The sequence below is a fragment of the Nyctereutes procyonoides genome, unplaced genomic scaffold (assembly GCF_905146905.1).
Source record: "Nyctereutes procyonoides isolate TBG_1078 unplaced genomic scaffold, NYPRO_anot_genome, whole genome shotgun sequence".
In the NCBI taxonomy this organism is placed as follows: Eukaryota; Metazoa; Chordata; class Mammalia; order Carnivora; family Canidae; genus Nyctereutes; species Nyctereutes procyonoides.
Window position 1 is genome coordinate 10080755 of NW_026575031.1, and position 26603 is coordinate 10107357.

The 26603-nt window shown below is 40.0% G+C and overlaps 1 protein-coding gene across 1 annotated transcript; it reads left to right on the top strand.

Annotated features, from left to right (window-relative positions):
- The first annotated feature begins 220 nt into the window (after positions 1 to 220).
- Positions 221 to 26571, top strand: PDIA3 (protein disulfide isomerase family A member 3). Its single transcript, XM_055316740.1, has 13 exons — positions 221 to 512; positions 7208 to 7286; positions 9248 to 9365; positions 14853 to 14960; positions 16365 to 16494; positions 20856 to 20972; positions 21256 to 21381; positions 21912 to 22094; positions 23293 to 23401; positions 24001 to 24129; positions 24675 to 24754; positions 26032 to 26089; positions 26302 to 26571. Exons 1-13 carry the CDS (start codon positions 346 to 348, stop codon positions 26413 to 26415), a joined length of 1518 nt encoding a protein of 505 aa, XP_055172715.1. The 5' UTR covers positions 221 to 345; the 3' UTR covers positions 26416 to 26571.
- The last annotated feature ends 32 nt before the right edge of the window (positions 26572 to 26603 follow it).

The following is a 26603-nucleotide window of genomic DNA, read 5'->3' on the forward strand; positions in this document are numbered from 1 at the left end:
CGGCCCGGCCCCAGCACCAGCCCCAGCCCCGGCCCCGGCCCCGGCCCCCGGCCCGGGACCCCCTCCCGACCGGCTCGCCCGGGCGCCCGCCGCTTCGGCCCCGCCCCACGCCCCGGCCACTCGGCGGTTACCAGCTGGGCCCGCCCGCCCGACGCAGGCGCCTCGCAGCCAATCGGCGGCTGCCACACTGCGGCCGGAGCCGGGCTGGGGGGTTGGGACCTCCGGCTGCAGGTCCGCCTGGGCCAGACGCGCGAGCGCAGGCACAGGGTGCGTGGTCGCGGCCGGCCTTCGCAGTCCCCGCCGAGCCCCGACCCTCCCGGCCGCCCCCAACCTCACCTCGTAGCCATGCGCCCCCGCTGCCGAGCGCTGCTCCCGGGCGTGGCGCTGCTTTTCGCCGCGGCCGGTCTCGCCTCTGCCTCCGACGTGCTGGAACTCACTGACGACAACTTCGAGAGTCGCATCTCCGACACGGGCTCTGCGGGCCTCATGCTCGTCGAGTTCTTCGCTCCCTGGTGAGGCCCCTGAGCCGGGGCGCGGGAGGGAAGGCGGGAGGGCTGCGCCGGGGGCGAAGGCGCGGGAACGGTTGGGCCTACGCGGCGCCGGCGCCCTGCACCATTCCAGCAGGCCCCGCTGCAGCCGGCAGATTTCCCACCCCCGGGGGGCCGAGCTGCCTCACGGAGAGCGGAGAAGTCGGTGCTCACGGCCTAGGAGCGAGGCCCGGGAAGAAAACCCGAAGGCCCCGCTCGCGCAGGGCCCCAGCCTTACCTCAGTCCTCTTGCGGCACTTCCTATTTGCCGAGGGTTTAACCACCCCCTACCCCGCTCAGATCCGTATCATTACAGTTTCTGGCCGAGTCAGTGTTCATGCTCTCCGTCCTACAAACGAGGCATCCCCAGGCCTTATATTGGAAACGAACGTCTCACCACCAAGCGCACAGGCCCTGGCCCCCCAGAGGACTTCCTTTCTTCTTGCCCCACGCCCCGCAGCCCTTGGTTTCTAGCCAAGGTCACCCAGTGGCTGCGGAATGGTCATAAGTGCTTTATTGAGGCAGGCAATTATTTTTGTCCCATCGCATGCTGCACACTTTCTCCACTAAGCTGATCACATTTCAGCACCAGCAGAATCCCGTCAAAAAGAGTAGGTGAAACGAGTAATTCCGTCAGAATCCGTCTAAAATGTCAGTTTTAATTAGGGTTTCGGAAGAATGCCCAAAAAGACTCCAGGGAGAAATAGTCCACTTCAGAGTGGTATAGGTGAACAAGAGTGTCAGTTCCTTAGAACAACAACTAACTCAAAAAGTTGAGGGTGAGAGGAGAAAGCAAACAGGATATTTGGCTCAGTAGACCTGAATGGGTGTTTTTGTTTTTGTTTTTAAAACTCCCAAATCTTTACCACAGAGAGCCATGATTATTTTAAGGCTTGGGATGGCTGAATATATTCATGCTAATTACAGTACTTGATTTTTTTCCTCCTGCCACAATACCTTTCATTAAAAAACGATTTGTAGGGGATCCCTGGGTGGCGCAGCGGTTTGGCGCCTGCCTTTGGCCCAGGGTTGGATCCTGGAGACCCGGGATCGAATCCCACGTCGGGCTCCCGCCGCATGGAGCCTGCTTCTCCCTCTGCCTGTGTCTTTGCCTCTCTCTCTCTCTCTCTCTCATTGTGTGCCTATCATAAATAAAATAAAAAATCTGTCTTTAAAAAAAAAAACTATTTGTATTCAAAAGTATCAGTAAAACAAAGTTGGTATATAACTTTTGCTTGCTTCTGACTCTAGTCTTCACTCAGCAAGGGCTCAGCAGACTTGCTGGGGGTAATACTAGAAGTCCAGTAATGAAAACCACCTGAACCAGAAAGATGTGCTAAGAGGCAAGAAATTTTGTTTACAGCTTGTGACAGATTTTGTGTGCAGGGCATTCCTGTGGCCAACTGGTAGTACCGATTACATATCATAGGTGGTCTTTCATTATACATCTCCAGAAGTCACGTTCTCCCTTAGAAACTCTTCTTAATCATATATATGACCTTGCTGTTAACTTTGGAGGGGTATAACTGTACTTAGAGTGGCTGGATGGGGTTGTATCAAAACTGAATGGTGCTTCTGTGACTACAGGGGTCCACATAAAGTGAATTCCTGGAGACTAATGGGCTATTAAACCATTAGTTTAAAGCAGATTAAAACAATTTTTTTTTTTGGATTTTTTTTTTTATTCATGAGAGGCACAGAGAGGCAGAGACCTATCAGAGAGAGAAGCCAACTCCCTATGGGGAGCCTGATTGGGAACTCAATCCCAAGACCCTGGGATCATGATCTGAGCCAAAGGCAGAGGCTCAACCACTGAGCCACCCAGGTGCCCCAGATTTTTAAATTTTTTTGATTGAAAGTGTTCTTTCCTACTTTAAATTGTTGCATGTGCTTCCCTAAAAACTGCATATCCCGTCATGCACTAAACTATCCCCAAAATTGGGTGGGTCCCTGCTGTGGTGTCTGCTTTTAATTGGTCTAGAAGGTAAGATCATCCAGCACAATGCCGGCAAGCAGGATCAGTTTTCTGAGTGACTAATTTGGAATCAAGGAAGTCTCCTATTGATAATGTCCTTATTTCTTCAGCTAGAAATGTTTTTTGACTGCTGTAATCCTTTGTACAGATCAGAACTAGCTCACAAGTTAGGTAGGAATGGCTAAAGAATCCTAATGAAAGCAAATTAACCTATTTTGAGCAAGTTCTTCATCTCATTTCTTTTTGGATATTTTTTGCACTTTGATTTCATAATGAAAGTGAAAGATTTCTTTGCAGCTGTCTTTGTAGACTCATATTTCCATTATGGAGTTAATCATCTATGTAATTGGGGATCCCAGGGTGGCTTAGCGGTTTAGCGCCAGCCTTCAGCCCAGGGAGTGATCCTGGAGTCCCGGGATCGAGTCCCACATCGGGCTCCTTGCATGGAGCCTGCTACTCCCTCTGCCTGTGTCTCTGCCTCTCTCTCTATGTGTCTCTCTTGAATAAATAAATTAAATCTTTTTTTTTTTAAATCATCTATGTAATTTGTAAGAATGAGAGTATCTGAATTTCTCTGGAGGAATAAATAGCACTATTTAAATGTGATAATATCTGAAAATTTATTGATCAGTACTAAAGTTTTAAGTCTACAACATCTACTTATGTTGTAGGTTTGTGCTCTACCCTCTAGGACAGTAGTATTAAAATAATATGTGATACACAATACTTCTGGAGTGTATATTAGAAAAAGAATGTGTGGCTAGTATAAAATGGAATATTTCTTTTTATACATGCTGATTCCTTTACTTGGAATTCCTGATGTTTCCTCCCACCCCAAATTGACCTTTTCAACAAGATTGAGCTCAAAAGTTACTTCTTCCTTGGACACCTAACTGGTTGCTCCCATCTCTCTATTGGGACCTAATAATATTGTCTGTCACCCCTGCCAGACTGGTGTTCCTATAGGGAAAGGACTACATCAGTTTTTCTGTCAGAGGCATTCATCCCATGAAGTAATAATTTTTGAGTGAAGATATGTTGGGATTCATTATTAACTGTTAGGTGCCATCCTTGAAGGTGATGCGATTGTGTTTTAAAACTATCTAGGACCGGGCAGCCCCGGTGGCTCAGCAGTTTAGCGCCTGCCTTCAGCCCAGGGTGTGATCCTGGAGACCTGGGATCGAGTCCCATGTCGGGCTCCCTGCATGGAGCCTGCTTCTCCCTCTGCCTGTGTCTCTGCCTCTCTCTCTCTCTCTCATGAATAAATAAATAAAATCTTAAAAAAAAAAAACATTAAAAATAAATAAATAAATAAAACTATCTAGGACCAAGTGAAAGAAGTAGTGATTAATCTTGATGTTCACTTTCAAATTCCACCTGAGTTCATTCCTGGTGAATTTGAAGAAGGTAGTCTCCTCCAGTCTCTTTGGAACTCCTGAAACAGGCCCTTCCTTTGAGCATTTCATGACCTTATGAATGCAGCAAATGCTTAGGACAGTGGTTTTCAGTTCCAGCTTTGTTACTTACACACATACATCCCTTAGACCCCTGGTTCCTGGAAGAATTGCTCAGTTAAGTCCCAGGGTGGGGCCCAAACATACACTTTTTTTTTTTTTCTAATGCTCCTTCCACTGATATTTTTTGTATGCATCTGAGTTGACACCTGCTAATTATTGGTCTGGTCTGATTATTTTATACTATTTTTTGTCTTCAAATGTTTTGAGATGGTTGAGGTGAAACTATTCTTAAATCTATTGCCTCAGTCTTGATAATTACATATTCAACAGAAATCTCTCTTCTGTTTCCTTTTTATTCTCATTTCTGTCACTCTGGTCCAAGTTTTCATGATCTGCTGTGTGAAATATATTATCTTCTAGGTGGCTTTTATTTTTATCTCTACTTTCTCTCTTTTATATATATTGCTGACTGATGTAGTCTTTTTCTTTTTTTTAAGATTTTATTTATTCATGAGAGACACACAGAGAGAGAGAGGCAGAGACACAGGCAGAGGGAGAAGCAGGCTCCATGCAGGGAGCCCGACGTGGGACTCGATCCCAGGCCCCTAGGATCATGCCCTGGGCTGAAGGCAGCGCTAAACAGCCACCCGGGCTGCCCTGATGTAGTCTTAATACACATAACACATTTGTTTTAACAACAAAAGAAGCCCTCCATAGTTCTCCAAATGTATCATTTTCACTAGTAATTTTACCTTTGCTCTACTATTCCCCTTATTTCAAATACCCCGGAACAGGTCCTGGCTGAAGCCTTAAATCCTTAAAGGCCTAGATCCAATTCTTATCCTCTGTAATGTGTGTGTGTGTGTGTGTGTGTGTGTGTGTGTGTGTGTGTGTGCGCGCGTGTGCGTGTGTGCGCGCGCGTTAAGATTTTATTTATTCGTCAGAGACACAGGCAGAGAGAGAGGCAGAGACATAGGCAGAGGGAGAAGCAGGCTCCCTGTGGGGAGCCTGATGTGGGATTTGATCCCAGGACCCCAGGATCTCAAACCTGAGCCAGAGGCAGACACTTAACCACTGAGCCACTCAGGTGTCCCAATATTTATTTTTAATCTTTTTTTTTTTTTTTAATTTTTATTTATTTATGATAGTCACACAGAGAGAGAGAGAGAGGCAGAGACACAGGCAGAGGGAGAAGCAGGCTCCATGCACCGGGAGCCTGATGTGGGATTCGATCCCGGGTCTCCAGGATCGCGCCCTGGGCCAAAGGCAGGCGCTAAACCACTGCGCCACCCAGGGATCCCTATTTTTAATCTTTGATTCCTTATTATGTTGCCCAAAGCCTGAATTTCTCAGATAAATTGGTTATTTTATTAAATCAGTTAGGATTTAGGTGCTTTTGTTGCAACCCAAGTACACGAATTTTTAATTTATTTTGTAATATAAAAGGAATACAGAGAATGTAATGAATAATACCATATTCCATACACATGTAAGATGTCACAGATTGTGAGAAGAATCCTTATTTTATGTCTCACAAAAAAGGAAATGCTACCATTGAAACTATGACATGATTGCAGGGCACATGACAATATCAGATATGGTAAAATGTGCATCCATGAAAATACAGTGTAGAGAATACTATTTATTCACCACCCAGTTAAAAAATTAAAGCTGGAACAGTTGAAGCCTATACATCCCTTCCTCATCTTATGTACCCCCCCCCCCATCTTGGATCTGGTGTTTATCATTTGATCCTTTTATACTTTTAGTAAATACATTTGTGACACTAAGCAACATCTAATATTACAGTCTTTTCTATATCACCATTCTTTCATTTAAGCTTTGCTTTCTAATGGTCTCTCTAATGATTATTTTTTTTTAAATGTTTTTTTTTTTTTTTAAGATTTTATTTATTTATTCATGAGAGACACAGAGAGAGAAGCAGAGATACAGGCAGAGGGAGAAGCAGGCTCCATGCAGAGAGCCTGATGCGGGACTCCATCCCGGGTCTCCAGGATCACACCCTGGGCCAAAGGCAGGCACTAAACCGCTGAGCCACCCAGCGATCCCCTAATGACTATTTTTTAATAGAACTCCTAAAGACCTTGAAGAATATAGTCTTTGTTTTAAACAAGTTTTAGGGACAAAATGTTTCCAAGTTACTTGTTTATCACTTAATAAGATAAATTTTGAGACTATTAGCTATGAAATAAATAAGGTTAAGTTTCTTCCGTGTTTTCTTCTGTTTTCTAATTCTATTTTTGTTGTCCGTGGGGAGGTTACAGAACTACTTTACCTTCTCAAAGTGGTTTCTCTGCAACCCATTGGGTTTTGAAGAGACGACATACAGCTGGTACTAGCTATACATTGATGAGGAGTATCATCCCCCTTCCCCCATTGCATATACAGTTTGCATGTGGGACTCTTAGGACTTCCAAGCTAGGAGCAGGTGTTTCTGATGGCCCTTTGGGGAAAATATTCTGACAGTGTTTTATCCTCATCAGTTCTTATAGCCAGTTGAACTGTGTAGCTGTAAAAACAGGGTTTGCCATCTTAAATATGTCATTCTAATGCTGTGTTGAAACTTGGTTGAGAAGAAAAAAAGGCTCCAACAGCTGTTAAAATATCTATTTATAGCAAATGAGTGCCTTTTGGGCCTCATTCTGCTACCCCTTCAAACTGGATTTCTGGACAAAGGGATTCCTATTTGAAGGAATGGAGAAAAAGTACTTAATGATTCCTAAAGTGTTAAGAATCATCATCATTAAGAGTTATCTTAGAACCTTATAAGGTTTCAATCACTGTATTTTTAAGAATCCCTGTGCTCGGGATCCCTGGGTGGGATCCCTGGGTGGCGCAGCGGTTTGGCGCCTGCTTTTGGCCCAGGGCGCGATCCTGGAGACCCGGGATCGAATCCCACGTCGGGTTCCCGGTGCATGGAGCCTGCTTCTTCCTCTGCCTATGTCTCTGCCTTTCTCTCTCTCCCTCTCTGTGACTATCATAAATAAATAAAAAAAAAAAAAAAAAAAAAAAGAATCCCTGTGCTCCTTTCGTAAGGGATAGTACCTTCACTTTCTTAGCTCTGGTTACTTTATCAGTAAGGGATATTGTTCAGGTGATGTTTTTGCTTTTAAAAGCTACTAGTTCAAAAGTGGTCTTATAGTTTGAGATTCCTCCTAGAAAAACACGATTAATCTTGAAGGATTAAACTGAGAATTTGGCTTTTTAAAAAAATATATATTTATATAGGTGTGGACACTGCAAGAGGCTTGCCCCTGAGTATGAAGCCGCAGCAACCAGATTAAAAGGAATAGTCCCATTAGCAAAGGTGAGTATGGGCAGATTTCTCATTAAAGGAAATGGGGTACTTTCCTTATGATCTTTCTCATATGTGGAATTTACATAAGAAAACAGCTGGACATATGGGATGGGGAAAGGAAAAACAGGAGAGGGAAACCAGCCATAAGTGGTTCCTAAGGGCAGAAAACAAACAGGGTTGTTGGAGGGAGGTGGGTGGGGAAAGGGCCAGATGGGTGATGGGTATTAAGGAGGGCACTTGTAAAGAGCACTGGGTGTTGTATGTAAGTGATGAATCATTGACTTCTACTCCAGAAACTAATTTTTTTTAAAGATTTTATTCATTTTAGAGAGGCATGTACAAACGGGAAGGGGCAAAGGAAAAAGAGAATCTCAAGCAGACTCCACTAAGCCTGAAGCCTGACGTGGACTCTGAGTGGGGCTCGATCTCCCAACCCTGAGATCATGATCTGAGCAGAAATCAGGAGTTGGGCCCCTCAAATGAACCACCCAGGCACCCCTCCAGTAACCAATATTGCACTGTGTGTTAACTAAAATGTAAAATTAAAAAAAGAAAAGAAAAGAAAATGGAGTATATTAAATAGTTTGTAAAATTAACATTCATTTTCTCTACTCTTAGGGTACTAAGAAGAGAATGCCAGTTTCTGGGCAAATACACAACCGACTATTGTATTAATTATGGTTTCTAAAGATTAAAGGTAGTGAAACTAAGGGACTTACTGGGATAAGAAAGGTAAAATATACGGTAAATAAGAATTAAGGGGCAAATATGGAAAGTAAAAGTATAGTAGTCAAGGTTAAAAGAAAATTATTGAATAAATGAGTTCCCTAAACTACCTTATGATATTCATAATGATGAGAATAGAAAGATTATGAGTTATTGTAAGTATGTAACTATTCAACTGTAAACTTGGTATTTCCTTTTATAATCATAGTAACACTTCTAGAGTTTTGCCATTATTCTATAGTAAACCCATAGTTGCTGTAGTGTAAAAGCTCACATCTTGGAGCACCTGGGTAGCTCAGTTGGTTTAGGGTCCAACTTGATTTCAGCTCAGGGTCATGAAATTGAGCCCCACTTTTCCGGCTCCATGCTGAGTGCGGAGCCGGCTTAAGATTCTCTCCCTCTTTCTCTACCCCTCCCCTCCCCAATGTGTTTGTGTGCACACTCAAATAATTAAAGAGAATAAAAGCTCATATCTTGGTCAGCCTTGAAGAAATAGTTCATGCATATATAGTACTGTTTTTGGAAACTGCTTTTAATCCTGATGTTTCTGTGGTGATTTTCCTTGGGTTGGTGGGGGGAGTTCAGTTATGATTTAATTCTGCCTTGTGTGGCTATAGCTTGTGTTACTATGGACACATTACTTTTCTAAACCTTAGTTTATGGTAAAGCATTGGGACCATACCTCAGAATCTTAAGCAAATTGCCTGTAGCACGGCCAACTTTAAAATAAATAGCTAAATAGATAGGAGTTGTTTTCCTTCTTCCTAATAGGTCTCTCTAGATGTACCTCGTTTAGCCCATATTAAGACTAGCTCGGGGAGCATTTAATCAAATATTGATATTCAAGTATTGAATCAAATCTAAATGATTTGCCAAATCAAATTATACTCCACTCTGCCTAAGGAGTATGTAATGTACCTCCATCTGTCCATCCATCCCCTTGATAATAATCATAACCAAAGTAAGAAAGATACTGTTCGTAGCTTACTAACATGTAGGAAGTCCAACAATCTAAATTTTAACTACTTCTTTACTTTAGGTGATTGTGATGTAACTAGCTCTACACCAGTCTGCCTTTAAAATATTATGTTAAAAAAATATATATATATAATGTTTTGTGGCATGTGTGCAAAAAAGTTGCTTGATCCTCTTATGATTTGACCAGTCTTAATATTCTGGGGATATAGGAGGAGCCTGCAAACATGCATCTGGATAACAGATGGTTCATATATCTTAATCTCTAGGTTGATTGTACTGCCAACACAAACACCTGTAATAAGTATGGAGTCAGTGGATATCCAACCCTGAAGATATTTAGAGATGGTGAAGAAGCTGGTGCTTATGATGGGCCTAGGACTGCCGGTAAGGATCCTGGATTACATTCTGGAAACTGAATTTGTTAAGCACCCTGTTTTTGTAGTGTGAACATGACATTTTTCTATATGACATACTTGCAGTTTTAAAAATTCCTCTTTTAAAGAGGTCAGTTTAGTATTTAACCAAAGACTTCTCTAAATAAACAGATAGTGTAAGTAATATAGACAATACTTGAGTTATAAAGTCTACTAGGCATTTTTTCATTTGACATATTTATTGAGTACTTACTCTGTGCCAGATATTCCAGATATATTAGAGGTGCTCTATGTTTATTGATAAAGTTTCTTCTCTTACTTGCTTACATTTTGGGAAATGAAGAGAAGGCAACAAACAAGTTTAAAAGTATATATAGTTAACTACTTTACATCCAAAAACACAATAGAAAATAACAAGTGTTGACAAGGAAGCAGAGAAAGTAGAACCATTTTGCACTATTGGTGTGAATGTAAAATGGTATAGCTGCTATGAAAACAGTATGGAAGTTCCTGAAAATTTTTAAAAAATAAATAAAATTACCGAATGATCTAGCAATTCTTCTGAATATATACCTCCCAAAATTAAGAGCAGAGTCTCAAAGATATATTTGTATGCCCATGTTTATAGCTGCATTATTTACAATAGCAAAAAGGTAGAAGCAACCTAAGTGTCTTAATAATGGATGACTGGACATACAAAATGCAACATATTATTAATAATTATATAAAAATGTATATATGATACAGTGGAATATTCAGTCTCAGAAAAAGAAGTTCTGACATGTGCTATAACATGGATGAACCTTGAAGACATTATGCTAAGTGAGATAAGCCAATCCCAAAAGACAGATACCATGACACTGCAACTTATGTGAGGTTCCTGGTGTAGTAAAATTCAGAGACAGAAAGTAGAATGGTGATTCCCAGGGAGTATGGGAAAATGGGGAGTTTTTTTAATGGGTAGAGTTTCAGTTTTACTGTGCAACAGTGTGAACTTAATGTGTACTTAATGTGTACTTAATGCCACAGAACTGTACACTGTAAAATAGCTATGATAAATTTTATGTATATTTTATCACAATTAAAAATTATTTAATTTCAGTGTAGAAGATCAATTCATTTAGTGATAAGAGCATTAAAGGAGAAAAATAAAACCATATGATGTGATAGTGACTGGGTTTGGGAGTACTGCATCATCAGAGTTATCAGGGCTGTAACCTTTGAGCTGAGACCTTAATAAGAATGAGCTAGCCTTGAAGATCTGAGCCAGAGCCTTCCAAGTATAGGGAAAGGCTCTAAAGTGTATAAAAAGGCATTAAGGTATAACCGAGCTTGGTGAGTTCAAGGGACAGAAAGACCATGTGGCTTCAGTATAATTAGCATGGATGACAGATTAAGTTTTTGTGTTTTTTTTTAAGAAGATTTTTAATTTATTGAGAAGAAGGGGAATGAAGGAGAGAGCACAAACAAGCAGAGGGAGCAGCAGAGGGAGAAGCAGGCTCCCCACTGAGCAGGGAGCCAGATGCGGGGCTCAATCTTAGAATCCTGGGATCATGATCTGAGCTGAAGGCAAATGCTCAACCCACTGAGCCACCCAGGTGCCCCAACAAATGAAGGTTTGAAAGGCAAATGGGGATTGGATCAAATATAATCAATTATAGCACCTATAATTGATGAGAAAAAATATTTTGGACAGTTTGGCCTTGAGTCTTTCAAATAATGAGGCATGTTTTACTTTTTCACAATGGAAAATTAAGAGAAAAAGGGGTTCAATGGGTATTTTAGGGAGGTGGAATGTTTTCAGTCTGCATGGCTGTTACTCGTATACAAACGTCTGTTTAACACGGCCACTGCCTAACTCTTACATCATCTTAAGATTGTTTCATTTTAGGATCTTTGCCCTGGTTATGTTCACAGCCCCAATTGATTTTCCCCTGTGTTTCCATGGCTTGCTCCTTTTTGTCATTCAGATCATGGCTTAACTTTTATCTCCCAGAGGCTTTCCCAGGCCACCAGACCTAAGGTAGCCACCCAGTCGTTTTCTTATCACATCATCTTCTTCCTTCTCTATATAGTGCTTGTTATTATGATTTTTTAATTGCTTATTTGGAGATTTTGTTTATTATTTGGGAATTTACTTAAACTTTAAGCTCTAAGAAAGCAGAGACCTTGTTTACTTTATTTTACTACTCTGTCTCCAGTGCAGGAGATACTCACATGCAGGAGATACTCAGTAACTCTTTGTTGAATGCAGGAGATACTCAGTAACTTCACATGCAGGAGATACTCAGTAACTCTTTGTTGAATGCATAAAAAAATACTTTGATTCAACTGAAGTCATTTAGTCAGCACTTACATTTGATATATCTAAGTACAGAAAGGGGAAAAAAAGCTTTTTTTTCCTGGGCTTAAAAGTTTTTTTTTTTAAGATTTTATTTATTTATTCATGAGAGACAGAGACAGAGACAGAGAGAGGCAAAGACACAGGCAGAGGGAGAAGCAGGCTCCATGCAAGGAGCCCGACGTGGGACTTGATCCCAGGTCTCCAGGATTACACCCTGGGCTGAAGGTGGCGCTAAACTGCTGAGCCACCCTGGCTGCCCCTGGGCTTAAAAGTATTAATGAAGAACCCTTTTTATCATTCAGATTTTATTCAATTTAGGGTAGAATTAGTAGTTAGAATTATTGAAATATTTTTCTGAACTTGAACATGTCTTAACTAAATTGTAGGTGAACCCAGTTAGACTGCTACTGGTCAGATGTTGTTACTTGGGCTGTAACATAGATTTCTTAAATTTAAGAATTTCTTGGCATCTGACTAGGAGGTCAGTTGTTTGGCTACTTAGAATATATTATTTTGTTCATGTACTCCTCTGTGAACTATGCTGTGTGCTCTCCTGCTTAAATTGGTTGCTCCACGCTCCCATTATATCTTCCAGAGAATTTTACATATTTAGGGAGAAAAGTAACACTTCTTATCATAGCCTCAGGTTAAAGTCCTTTTAATTTATATCATGATATAGTAATAATAATCTTGAAGACCAAGCAAATCATATTCAATTTCAATTAATCTGTTGGTGCAACCCCTCATATATGCGGAGTTGAGGAAAACATACATTTATTTATTTATTTATTTATTTATTTATTTATTTATTTATTTATTTATTTATTTATTTAAAGGTTTATTTAAAGATTTATTTAAAGATTTATTTATTTGTTCATTCATGAGAGACACCGAGAAAGAGGCAGAGACACAGGCAGAGGGAGAAGCAGGTTCCATGCAGGGAGCCCAACGTGGGACTCAATCCTGGGACTCCAGGATCATGCCCTGGGCCAAAGGCAGATGCTCAACCACTGAGCCACCCAGACGTCCTGAGGAAAACATTTAAAAGGGGGAAGAAAGTCCATGACTGGAGAGAGAAGAAACATTAGAAGAAATGCAGAGTAGGCTCAGTCATGTTGGAAGAGTTTAACAGTACTCTGTCTCAGCTAGTTAACAAGTCAGTAGAGTGCTTAGAAGAGAAAGAGGGTACAAGAGGTAGAATATTATGGAGGAGGAGTACCACCTCTGACCTGTGGGCATTTTGAGCCTCTGAATGGTTTCAGTGGATTCCAGAAGAAAGTTGGTAAATGATCTAGGGGATAAAATGATTTACTTATCTAGCCCATTTTACCTCAGTAGGAAAGTGTGATGTAGGTGGATCCTGTACATGGCATAATTTGACCCATATATAGTAAAACCTTTACACAAGCTAGCCAAGTTAGTGAATTTTCTGCCTTAAAAATGTAAGGCTACAAATGACTCTTTATGCTACTTGATAATAAGGGATTTGTTTACTTAACTTATTTGTAAAATGGATGTTTCTCAGGGATCCCTGGGTGGCGCAGCGGTTTAGCGCCTGCCTTTGGCTCAGGGCGCGATCCTGGAGACCCGGGATCGAATTCCACGTCGGGCTCCCGGTGCATGGAGCCTGCTTCTCCCTCTGCCTATGTCTCTGCCTCTCTCTCTCTTTCTCTCTCTCTCTCTCTCTCTCTGTGTGTGTGTGTGTGACTGTCGTAAATAAATAAAAATTTAAAAAAATGGATGTTTCTCAAACTCACGTGCTAATAAGTATTATTCTAGAGCTAGGTTTATATCACTGAGCAAAACAGACAAAAATCCTTATGCATTTGGAATTTACTCTGTAGTGGAGAGAGATAGATGAAAAGAATAAGGAAAGAGTATTAATTAGGTATGTGGAAAGTGCTCTAGAGAAAAATAAGGTGGGGGAAGGGAATTCTGGAGTGTTGCAGGTGAATAGATTTTAGTTTACAATGGGATGTTCAGGGAGAGCTTCTTTGAGAAGATGACATTTGAGTAAAGACCTAAAGGGAGGTGAGGAAGGGAGTCAGGAGAATATCTGGGGAAAGAATGTGCTAGGCAGAGAGAATAACATGAACAAAGACATTATTAATTTCTACTATTATAAACACTTTAATACATCCCTGGTAAAGGTATAAATAAGTACAGTCTCTTTGGGGAGGCATTGTGACACTTATAAATGCATGTATTCTTTGACCTAGTGAATCCATTTCTAGAAATTGACCCTATACATTTATTTAATCATGTGCAAAATGACATTAGTATAAGATTGTTTATTGCAGGGGATCCCTGGGTGGCTCAGCGGTTTAATGCCTGCCTTTGGTGGAGTGTGATCCTGGAGTTCCGGGATCAAGTCCCACATCGGGCTCCCTGCATGGAGCCTGCTTCTCCTTCTGCCTGTCTCTGTCTCTCTGTCTCTCTCTCTCATGAATAAATAAATAAAATCTTAAAAAAAAGATTGTTTATTGCAGAATTACTTAGAACAGCAGGAAATTGGAAACAAATGCTTATCATATGTCTGGATAAATAAATTATAGTACATCCATACAGTGAAACACTATGTAGGTATAAAAAAGACTGAGGTAGCTCTTTATGTACATTGGTGAAAATTATCTCCAAACTATATTAGATGACACAAAATACAGAGCAGCATAGGTGTATGCTGCCATTTGGGGAGAAAAAAAAAAGAATAGGGGGATCCCTGGGTGGCGCAGTGGTTTTAGCGCCTGACTTTGGCCCAGGGCGCAATCCTGGAGACCCGGGATCGAATCCCACATCGGGCTCCCAGTGCATGGAGCCTGCTTCTCCCTCTGCCTGTGTCTCTGCCTCTCTTTCTCTCTCTCTCTGTGACTATCATAAATAAATAAATAAAAATTAAGAAAAAAGAAAAAAAAAGAATAAATATATAATTGCTTATTTATGCATAATATGTCTATTTTAAAGGTTATTAAGTAATCTCCACACCCAACATGGAGCTCCAACTTAGAACCCCGAGATTGAGAGTCACATGCTCCACCAACTGAGCCAGCCAGATGCTCCCACTTTTGAAACTTTTGAACTTTGAATTATGTGAATGATTGTTTTCTTAAAAATTAGCAATTTGTGCTGCTATGATCTTTCATCTTACCTTTTAAGATGGAATTGTTAGCCATCTGAAGAAGCAGGCAGGACCAGCCTCAGTTCCTCTCAGGACCGAGGAAGAATTTGAGAAGTTCATTAGTGATAAAGATGCTTCTGTGGTGGGTAAGTAGCAAATATTTGATTATACAACAAAATTATCAACTCGGTTTTAAAAGCCATTTGTATCTGAGTAAACAGTAAAGTTAAACCAGTTTAAGAAACTTTGGGGGCAGTTGAAAAACAACTCATAGACTAAGGTCAGCATTACTATAATGTGGAAAAAATTGGTTTCATTGGAATGGCTTTGTGTTCTTAAAATAAAGATATAATTTCGGTTAAAGACCTGAAATAGAAATATCTTCAACTTTTTCTATCGCATCTGAGACTTGGAGATTTAACTCAGTAGGGTAGTTAAGATTGAAAATAAAGTTTTAAGGTGGGAGGATATTAGTAAATAATAAGCCTCTGTGTCTACTGTAGTAGAGGATTTAGTTCTTGAGATGAAATTGTGTGTGTGTATATTTATACAGCATATACAGATTTGTGTATATTTATACAGCAGCCTTTCCTTTCTCAGGTGTTTCTCAGGTATCTCATTTTATCCTTAAAATAACTTGCAGTTAAACACATTCTACATCTTGGGTGTTCTTACTTTTGTTTTAAGTGTAATGTATAAAATAAATTTAAGCATACAATCTGGGGATCCCTGGGTGGCGCAGCGGTTTAGCGCCTGCTTTTGGCCCAGGGCGCGATCCTGGATACCTGGGATCGAGTCCCACATCGGGCTCCCGGTGCATGGAGCCTGCTTCTCCCTCTGCCTATGTCTCTGCCTCTCTCTCTCTCTCTCTCTCTCTGTGTGTGTGTGTGTGTGACTTTCATAAATAAATAAAAATTTTAAAAAATAAATAAATAAACATACACTCTGTATTTATGCTTCTCTTAATCTTGTAATTATAATAAAACTGACTTTCTGGAAGTAGAAGATGGTTTGTAACTTAAATTTGACTAAAAGCCCCTTATCATCTGGATTTTACTAATTCTGTATATTTTCAAGGAGTTGACTATACGAAGACATTTAATAAACACTTAGGTTTCAGTCACTTTTCTAGTCTTGAAGTTCTGAAGAAAAGTAAAAAAAATACAGTGAAGTAAATTGATGGTTTATTTTGACATACTGTCTTATTTGATCCTTCTGACACCTAAAATAGTCCCTGAAACTCTAAGAAGTTAAGTAATCTGCCCAAATCTGTTTAACTGTGAAAAACTAGAAAAGGCTTGAACTCTGACAAATCCTCTCCCTTGGCTCCCTGGGACAAAAATTTTTTTAAAGGGTAGAGGGAAAATTCTCATCCTAAGTATTTTACCAAATATCCTAGGTACTCATGGCAAAGCAGACCTAGTCCTCTTGCCTTTCTCACTGTACTTATCTATACATAGAATGAAGGCTTTGAAAATAGAAGAATTTTAAAGTTTGAATATGTTTCAGCACTTACTGTTTCTTCCTTGTGTTTGATATTTTTTGTATAGGTTTTTTCCAAGATTTATTTAGTGAAGCTCATTCTGAGTTTCTAAAAGCAGCCAGTAACTTGCGGGATAACTACCGATTTGCACACACTAATGTGGAGTCTCTGGTGAACAAATATGATGATGATGGAGAGTAAGTAATTGAGTTAAATACCCTGGTAAATTTCTGGACCAAGTACTAATTGTATCAACTGGTACAATTGATTTTTATGCATTGTTCTTCCAAAACATTTACTAAGCTAAGTGTGAGGAACTATTGCTGCTTTTGAGGTACATCTAGTAGGGGGAGATAGTGAATATATTTAAAAATGTAAGTGTTAAGTGAATGTTATAGGTGTTAACAATAGAAGTCTAGGCAGGATGTGCCAGAAAAACAGGCAGTGATTTTTTTTCTTTGAGGTGGAGTATCAGAAAAAACTTCATAGAGGTGGTGATTCTTGAAGTGCTGAAATGTAAGTTTTACCAGGCAGGTTGTGGCAATTGGGATAAAAATTTTTCCAGATAAACTTGCCTGGGTGGCTCAGTCAGTTAAGCATCTGTTCCTTGATCTCAGCTCAGGTCTTGATCTCAGGGTCCTGAGTTCAAGCCCCACATAGGGCTCTATGCTGGGCATGGAGCCAAGCCTATTTAGATAAATAGAAAGATAGATAAATAAATTATATATATATATATATATATATATATATTATTCCAGATTGAGCAGCAGAAGTGAAGGCCCCAAGTTGTGAAACAACTTAGGAATGTTGAGACCTAGAGTACTACTGAAGTATTGTTTATAAATGAGGTGATAGTGAAAGGTAAGCAGAGACCAAATTATAGAAGACTTTTAATTTTATCTTTTAGACATGTGAGAGCCATTGAAAGACTTTGAGTGAGAGAGTAATGTGATTTTGTGTTTCAGAAGAAAAGTTTCTGGTACCCATGTGATGATGGTTTGAAAGGGGAGGTATAGTAAGGTACTAAGAGTCTAAACTAAAGGTGACCTCTAAGAGACTAAATTTGGGCAGCATCAGGGGCATAGAGAAGGAGAGAGTATAAAAAATATAAACAGTAGGATTTGGTCCCTAGCCATGTGTGAGAAGAAAGAAGATTTAGAATGAGTCTAGGTTTCTATAACTTGGATGACTGGGTCAACAACAGATATCAAGCTGGGAAAAAGATGAAGAGAAACAAATTTGAAGGGCATGATGAGTTTGTTTTGGCCCAGCGAGTGAAAACTTTGTGAGATATCCAGATGGTGAAGAGCCAGTAGACAACTGGATAAATGAGGTTAGAATTCGGGAAGAGTTCTAAACTAGAGATAACATTTATAGGTCAAGCACATGTAAATAGTTATTGAAACTATGACACTAGCTAGATCACTCAGGGTGAGCATATAAAGAAGAACAGTGTGCTAAGGCCTAGTATTACTGATTTACATTTAACAAAATATGTTTACTGTGTGCCATTTACTATTGACTTATTTAATCCTCTTAACAACTGGTAAGACAGATCTGTTATTATTACCATTTTATAGGAGAGAAAAGACTGAAAGAGGTTAAGTAATTTGCCTAGCTTTACAGCCAATAAGTAGCAGAACTAGGATTTGAACCTAGAAAGTCTGGATGCAAAGTTGTAGGTTTGACTGCCTTTTAGATTAAGACACATCAGGTCTGTCAATGGATCTGGAGCCACCTTTGGCTCATTAAAAACATAAAACAGTCTGTTAACCTTTCATGTGTTCATTGTGGCTGCCTTTAAAGTGACCTATCAACTTCTGATTGGAAGTCTTACTGAGCTAAAATTAACAAGACAGGAAACAACAAATGTTGGTGAGGATGTGGAGAAAGAGGAACCCTCTTGCACTGTTGGTGAGAATGCAAGCTGGTACAGCCACCCTGGAAAACAGTGTGGAAGTTCCTCAAGCAATTGCACTACTGGGTATTTGCCCCAAGGATACAGATATAGTGAAACAATGGGACACCTGCACCCAATGTTCATAGCAGCAATGTCTACAATAGCCAAACTGTGGAAGGAGCCATGATGCCCTTTGACAGATGAATGGATAAAGAAGACATGGTAGATGTATACAATGGAATATTACTTAGCCATCAAAAAGGATGGATATCTACCATTGATGTGGGTGGAACTGGAGGGGGTTATGCTGAATGAAATAAGTCAGTTGGAGAAAGATAATTATCATATGGTTTCACTCATGTGGAATATAAGAAATAGTGAAAGGGACAATAAGGGAATAGTTGGGAGGACTGAGTGGGGAAAAATTAGAGAGGAAGACAAACCATGATAGATGCCTAACTCTGTAAAACAGGGTTACAGAAGGGGAAGTGGTGGAGGGGGATAGGGTAAATGGGTGACAAGCATTAAGGAGGGCACACGATGAGATGAGTGCTGGGTGTTATATGTTGGCAAATTGAATTTAAATAAAATAAAATATTTTTTAAAAGTTCTTGATGGGGATCCCTGGGTGGCTCAGTGGTTTAGTGCCTGCCTTCGGCCCAGGGCGTGATCAGGTGGGGTCCCAGGATCAAGTCCCACATTGGGCTCCCTGCATGGAGCCTGCTTCTCCCTCTGCCTGTGTCTCTGCCTCTGTCTCTCTCTCCCTCCCTCCCTCCCTCCCTGTGTCTCATGAACGAATAAATAAAATCTTAAAAAAAAAAGTCTTATTGAGAAGACCTTATGTAAAGGGTGTCTTATTAAAGTCATCATGTGTATACCAAGGTCATAACATCATTAAAGATTATATCTGGAACTGCTGGATTTCTGTTTTTTAAGAATAACTGCTCTGAAGTTGATAACTACACTGAAAAAACCCCCACAATATTAGGCCATTAGGTTTACATTTTTGTTCGTCCAGCATGTTTGTATTAGGTTCCAAAAAAGCCTCTTTTTTTTTTTTTTAAGAGGGGAGGGAGAGAAGGGGATAGAGAATTTTCAACAGACTGCCCGCTGAGCATGGAGCCTGACATGAGGCTCGCTCTCACAACCCTAAGATCATGACCTGAGACGAAATCAAGAGTCAGACACATAACCGAATGAACCACCCAGGTACCCCTAAAATGCTTGTTTTAACTGACATAAAGTCAATGGTTAATACTTGAAGAGTGAGAGGGATATAAGGACTTAAAGGGCTCAGGCCTAGCCAAAAACAAGTGATAAAGTTGTATGTGGGTGGGTGTGTAGTGGAGGGAGGAGGAATGAAGGAAGGAGAACCTAGAGGTGAGATATTAGTAGTCAGAATAGTGGCATTTTCTGAGAAAGCTGGTACTTGACATAAACCCATAACTTGGAACAAAATTGGGGTTCAGTTTTAGCTGAACAAGACTAGGCATTTAAAAAGGAATTTGCTTCAAGTGTTAAATGGAGTGAAGAGACCATGGCTTAGAGGGGCAAAATAGTACCAGCAAGAGAAATATTGATAAACTTGGTTTGTTGGGATAGAGAAGTCTAGAACAAAGGCATTTCTAATGAACTCCAGCTAAACATATCTATAATTATTTACCTACCTAGAGAGTTTTATAGCTGGGAGGGATCTTATTTATTTATTTATTTATTTATTTATTTATTTATTTATTTATTTATTTATTTATTTATTTATTTATGATAGTCACACAGAGAGAGAGAGAGAGGCAGAGACACAGGCAGAGGGAGAAGCAGGCTCCATGTACCGGGAGCCTGACATGGGACTCGATCCCGGGTCTCCAGGATTGCGCCCTGGGCCAAAGGCAGGCGCCAAACTGCTGCGCCACCCAAGGATCCCCTGGGAGGGATCTTAAAGATACTTTCTGGGATGCCTGGGTGCTCAGCAGTTGAGCATTTGCCTTCAGCTCAGAACGTGATCCCAGGGTCCGGGGATTGAGTCCTGCATTGGGCTCCCTGTGAGGAGCCTGCTTCTCCCTCTGCCCTTGTCTCTGCCTCTCTGTCTCTCATGAATGAATAAATAAAATCTTAAAAAAAAAAAAAAGACATTTTCTCTACTGAAGTATTCTTTTACTATGTGGGAGAGTTGGATTTTTTCAAGAAGAGTGCCAGGCAAGGTACCTTCCATTAAGAGTAAGCTCTACTTTATTGTACATCCTAAGATTTGGAGGTAGGTTGGGTACTGTTACTGTTTTTAAAGGTTTGGAAATTAGTTATCTACTCTAACACCCTTAAATCCCCTTTTGTACTGATGAAAAAACTTAAGCCCAAAAGGATTCAACTGATACCTGGCACAGGGTCTTTTAAATTAATAGAGCTAGAATTAGAACCAAAGTCTCCTAACTTTCCACCCAAGGTTTATTAAACCTTCATTCATACCCAATTATTGCACTTGAGATTAACGTGGTTAGAACCTTAGCTTTGATGTTGCCAAGTCTTTGGTCCCAGAAAAGAGTCCTTATATGTTTAAATGGTGAGAGTAAAAGTGGCAGCAAGAATAGATAGTCTGAGCTTTAAATAAAAGATGGAAGACCATTCTGCTGCCTATCTGCTAATAGCTTTTTTTTTTTTTTAAAGGGGTATCACCTTGTTTCGTCCTTCACATCTGATGAATAAGTTTGAGGACAAGACTGTGGCATATATAGAACAGAAGATGACCAGTGGCAAGATTAAAAAATTTATCCAAGAAAACATGTGAGTACCTTTTTATATTTTGTTTGGGAATACTTGGCTTTATATCTCAGTTTTTAAGCAGACCCATGTTTTGGATTAGATAGCCTTATTCAAGGGATTGAACGATAATAGTTGAAGTTTATACTAAAGCAGTAATATATGGACCCTAGAACTCCTAGAAGGTATATTGCTCGGTACTTTTATGTTTAAAGCTCTTTTCTTTATAAAGTGCTATCAGTTACTTTGTGATAATTCTATAAACTAGCTAAATCTGCCAAATTTGATAATAGATTATTTATTTCAGTTTTGGGATCTGCCCTCACATGACAGAAGACAATAAAGATTTGATACAGGGCAAGGACTTACTTGTGGCTTACTATGATGTGGACTATGAAAAGAATGCTAAAGGTTCCAACTACTGGAGAAACAGGTAATAAAGATGATTTTTCCCGTTAGTAAAGAAGTTTACCCAGTGTGTAAACAGTTTTTTCTCATTATCCTGTTACACTGTAGCCAATAAGAATGGAAACATTTCCCTCCCCAAAACCCTTTGAAACTGTTAAGGACAAATAACAAACTATTTCCAAAGTTTATAAATATCAAATAATAATATTAAATATTTAAAATACTGTGTCTATTTGCCCACTCAAACTCTTAGTGCATTTTATCCTTCTAAATTTTCTTTTCAGATCAGTCATTATGCCTGCAATAGTTTAGTTATATAATATAGGAAGATTCAGTGGGAATGGACTGGTACCACCAGGTTGGCAGTGAAGTTCAGTAAGACTTTGGAGTGTAGTATACTCTGTGTTGGTGCTCAAGAATATAGTTCAGATGGATTCCAGAGGGCTGCATGGACTGTAAAATTTAGTGTTGGCTTTCTGGCTTCTTGCTTCATGATTTCAGAAATGATTTACCTCTATGTTATAAATCTTGGCATAAATGTCTCATTTCCCACAGAGTGATGATGGTAGCAAAGAAATTCCTAGATGCTGGAAACAAGCTCAACTTTGCTGTAGCTAGCCGCAAAACTTTTAGCCACGAACTTTCTGATTTTGGCTTGGAAAGCACTGCTGGAGAGATTCCTGTTGTTGCTATCAGAACTGCAAAAGGAGAGAAGTTTGTCATGCAAGAGGAGTTCTCGTGAGTTACAAGTTAACATGGGTTTGGGATTTTATTCTGTAAAGAAACGTAAAGCCTTTTTACACTACTAAGGATTTATAAAAAAGAACAATAGAATGTGAAGATAGATCTAGCCAAGACCTGTGATTATCATTTTTCTCAATTAATTTAATTAATTATAAGTACTTTAAGGATAACAATCCTTAATAAATTCTGAAAAGTAACAAAATGATGGCAGCTTGAAATACTTACATGATTGTTTCCACCTTGCCATTAGAAATAGTAGATAGGGATGCCTGAATGGCTTAGTGGTTTGAGCGTCTGCCTTTGGCTCAGGGCATGATCCTGGTTTCAGGGATCAAGTCCCACACTGGGCTCCCTGTGAGGAGCCTGCTTCTCACTCTATGTCTCTGCCTCTGTGTGTGTGTGTCTCATGAATAAATAAAATCTTTTTTAAAAAAAGAAAGAAAGAAATAGTAGAGAACATTGGACAGTCTCTTTGAGATTGCTGTAATTTTGGACCATTGCAACCTCCTCCCATCCCTACAGAATGCCTTTTCTTCTTGGAATACTACCCTGGCCTAAGGTAAACTCAGGGAATGGAAAGATCTTAAAACCCTGAAAAAGTATGACTTTTCACCTTCTGAGACATTGGGAGACCAAAACTGCAGGAAACTTTCTTTGTGAGCAAATCAGTAAAACAAGGTACCATAAATAGGCAGTATTCTCCAGAGCAACAAAGATCTGGTTCTTTTGCAGACGTGAATTTCTGGAAGACCAATGTTTTCTTCCTTCTGACCTTTCTAATCCACAAAGAATACATTAGAAATACAAAGAGGTAGTTTTTTTGTTGCTGTTCAGTCAGTAGATCTGCATTTTGAGAAATAAGCTCCTGTTTTTAGCTTCTAGTTTCTTTTTTTTTTTTTTTTTTTAATTTATGATAGTCACACACACAGAGAGAGAGAGAGGCAGAGACACAGGCAGAGGGAGAAGCAGGCTCCATGCACCGGAAGCCTGACGTAGGATTCGATCCCGGGTCTCCAGGATCGGGCCCTGGGCCAAAGGCAGGCGCTAAACCGCTGCGCCACCCAGGGATTCCTAGCTTCTAGTTTCTGACTTTGAAATTGAAGTGAAAATATGTAGAAACTATTCTAAGAAATTGCTTTTAATCCTCTCAGTGGAAGATTAACAAACCTGACCCTTGTCTTTCTAATTGCAGACGTGATGGCAAGGCTCTTGAAAGATTCCTGCAGGATTACTTTGATGGCAACCTGAAGAGGTATCTGAAGTCTGAGCCCATCCCAGAAAGCAATGATGGGCCAGTAAAGGTGAGGTGTTCATAGCCTCACCAAGGCACTAAGCAGCTTCCTGTCCTCATCTCACATTCCCCCTTCCCACGCTTTTAGTTTTATTGAGATATGATTGACTTTCCTCATTTCTTTATTCCAAAAAATGCTGGGTCTAAGTGAGACCTTCTTGGCTATGTTTTTGTTTTTGTTTGTCCTCACCTCCCTGAGTCATAAAATGTGCATTGGCAGAGCTCAATGCTCAGTAGGGGCAAGAATATAAAATTTTGAATTTTTGATGGTATTTATATTAGAATTAAGTTACTCTTTGGGATAGAGCAAGCTAACCTCTAAGAATAGTTTCAAAATTATTGATTTGAGATTAGGGAATGTTGGGTAGTGATTTCCTAGAACTTCCTGAAAAAAGTTTGATAGTGACAGACATGGGAATGAGTTGGTTGGAAATGACCTCGACAGTGATCAGAACATTTTTTATATAGTCTATAAATGTAATTTGGGTTTCAGTAACATATTTTCAGTCTAGCATATCAAATTTGAGAGAGTTTGTGTCCAAAGATACAGCATATGAATTGCATTCTTTACCTTGCCGTACCAACTAGAGGATCTTTGGTATATTCCAGGTAGTGGTAGCGGAGAATTTTGATGAAATAGTGAATGACGAAAATAAAGATGTGCTGATTGAATTTTATGCTCCTTGGTGTGGTCACTGTAAGAATCTGGAGCCTAAGTATAAAGAACTGGGAGAGAAGGTAAGTCAGCCCTATTCTGAAGATAAAATTGACTTGGGAATTGAACACATATTTAGCATTGACTAAATTAGTTATCCTAATTAGTTTAGTACCAAAGTAAAGGTAGATTTTTTCAGCTGTCTACTGTTTACTTTCTTCTGACTGTCCCCTTAGTGACTGTAACCTGTGTAGTGCCTCAGACATCTGTTCTGACTTTCCACTCCAAAGAATCAATCTAGATTTTAGTTTAAAAAGTATCTAGGCTTCTGAATTTTGGTAATGGCTTATATGAATCCATTATGTTCCTCTTGACTTAGCCCTTGTAATGTTTTATTTAGGCCAGGTAATTTTGAAGGTGGCTATAAATAGAGTCTTAATATGTAGAAACCAAGAGAAAAAAAGGAAGACTGTGGAAAGCTAGATATTATGTGCAAATCTCACTCTTCTTCCTATCTGAGCAGAATTTATCCAAGTATTTAAAAAGGAGATTATTTTAAGTGCTGATTTAACTAAGTGTCCTCAGTCACCAAAACCTCAAAGTTTAAATAAAAGTTTTGTATTAACAGCTCAGAAAAGACCCCAATATTATCATAGCCAAGATGGATGCCACAGCCAATGATGTGCCTTCTCCATATGAAGTCAGAGGGTAAGTAGATTAAAAGCTAATAAAAGTGTCTAGGCAATTGATGGGGGAAAAAATAAGCTTATAAACCATTTATTGGGCATGGTATAGGGAGTGGATCCCTCTTTATAGTTGAGCACAGAACTACTAATGCTTTCCTGGCTTAGAATTCTGCTTCATGGACCCACAATGACTGCCACAGATTTCGTGAGCTCTCATATTACTGAGTTTTGATAGGATGTAACCTAGGCACTGATGAAGAATAGTATCTGTTCAGAAATAGAAATTGAGGTACCGGGATCCCTGGGTGGCGCAGCGGTTTGGCGCCTGCCTTTGGCCCAGGGCGCGATCCTGGAGACCTGGGATCGAGTCCCATATCGGGCTCCCGGTGCATGGAGCCTGCTTCTCCCTCTGCCTGTGTCTCTGCCTCTCTCTCTCTCTCTCTCTCTCTGTGACTATCATAAATAAATTAATTAAAAAAAATAAATTCTAGAAATTGAGGTACCTAGTGGCTTAGTCTCTTAAGGATTGAACTCTTGATTTCAGCTCAGGTCATGATCCTCAGGGTTGTGAGATTGAGCCCCACATAGGGCTGCATGCTCAGTGAGAGGAGTCTGCTTGAGATTCTTTCCCCCTCCCTTTCCCTCTGCTCCTCCCTCCATTTGTGTTCTCTCTCTCTCTCTCTCTCTCTCTCTCTCTCTCAAGTAAATAAATCTTTAAAAAGGAGAGAGAGAAATCATGAGGGGCACCTGGGTGGCTCAGTTGTTTAAGCATCCAACTCTTTTTTTTTTTTTTAAATTTTTATTTATTTATTTATGATAGAGAGAGAAAGGCGGAGACACAGGCAGAGGGAGAAGCAGGCTCCATGCACCGGGAGCCCGATGTGGGATTCGATCCCGGGTCTCCAGGATTGCGCCCTGGGCCAAAGGCAGGCGCTAAACCGCTGTGCCACCCAGGGATCCCGAGCATCCAACTCTTAATTTCAGTTCATATCATGATCTAAGGGCTGTGAGATTAAGCCCCAGGACAGCTCTGTTGGGCATGGAGCCTGCTTAAGATTCTTTCCCTCTCCCCCTCAACTCCTGCTTCCATGTACTCTCAAAAAGAAAAGAAAAGAGAAAAAGAAAAGAAAAAGAAAAAGAAAAAGAAAGAAAGAAAGAAAGAAAGAAAGAAAGAAAGAAAGAAAGAAAGAAAGAAAGAAATCATGAGAAGTTTTTCCCAGAAACAGTAACTGGAGAAGTATATGTTGGAGTTACTCTGATACCTGAAATGAGTTAACGCTTTTTTTTTTTTTTACCCAGTTTTCCTACCATCTACTTCTCTCCAGCCAACAAGAAGCTAAATCCAAAGAAATATGAAGTAAGTACATTGTCTAATCTCCCCACAAATACACATATACACATGCATATCCAGTTCTTTGAGTTTTATTTAACTGGAAACTTTTAATTTCATGGTCAAGATATGTGGTTACTAATGTGCTTTTACAAACTCAAAAGTCCTCCTACTGGGGAAAAAAAAATCCAGCGTTCTTTAAAAGGTTAAAAATTTCAGAATAATCTTTCTGTTTTCAGGGTGGCCGTGAATTAAGTGACTTTATTAGCTATCTACAACGAGAGGCAACAAACCCCCCTGTAATTCAAGAAGAAAAAGCTAAGAAGAAGAAGAAGGCACAGGAGGATCTCTAAAGCAGCAGCCAAACATGCCACTTTGTAAAAGGACTCTTCCATCAGAGATGGGAAGACCAATGGGGAGGACTGGGACCCATGTGGGATTATTACTCTCAGGGCAGAGAGGACAGAATGGATATAATCTAAATCCCGTTAAATTTTCTCTAAACTGTTTCTTAGCTGCACTGTTTATGGAAATACCAGGA

Coding starts and splice junctions, on each gene's coding strand:
- PDIA3 (XM_055316740.1), top strand. CDS start 346: ATGCGCCCCCGCTGCCGAGCGCTGCTCCCGGGCGTGGCGCTGCTTTTC. Junction 14,961..16,364: donor TAAAGATGCTTCTGTGGTGG/GTAAGTAGCAAA, acceptor TTTTTTGTATAG/GTTTTTTCCAAGATTTATTT. Junction 22,095..23,292: donor GTCATGCAAGAGGAGTTCTC/GTGAGTTACAAG, acceptor TTCTAATTGCAG/ACGTGATGGCAAGGCTCTTG.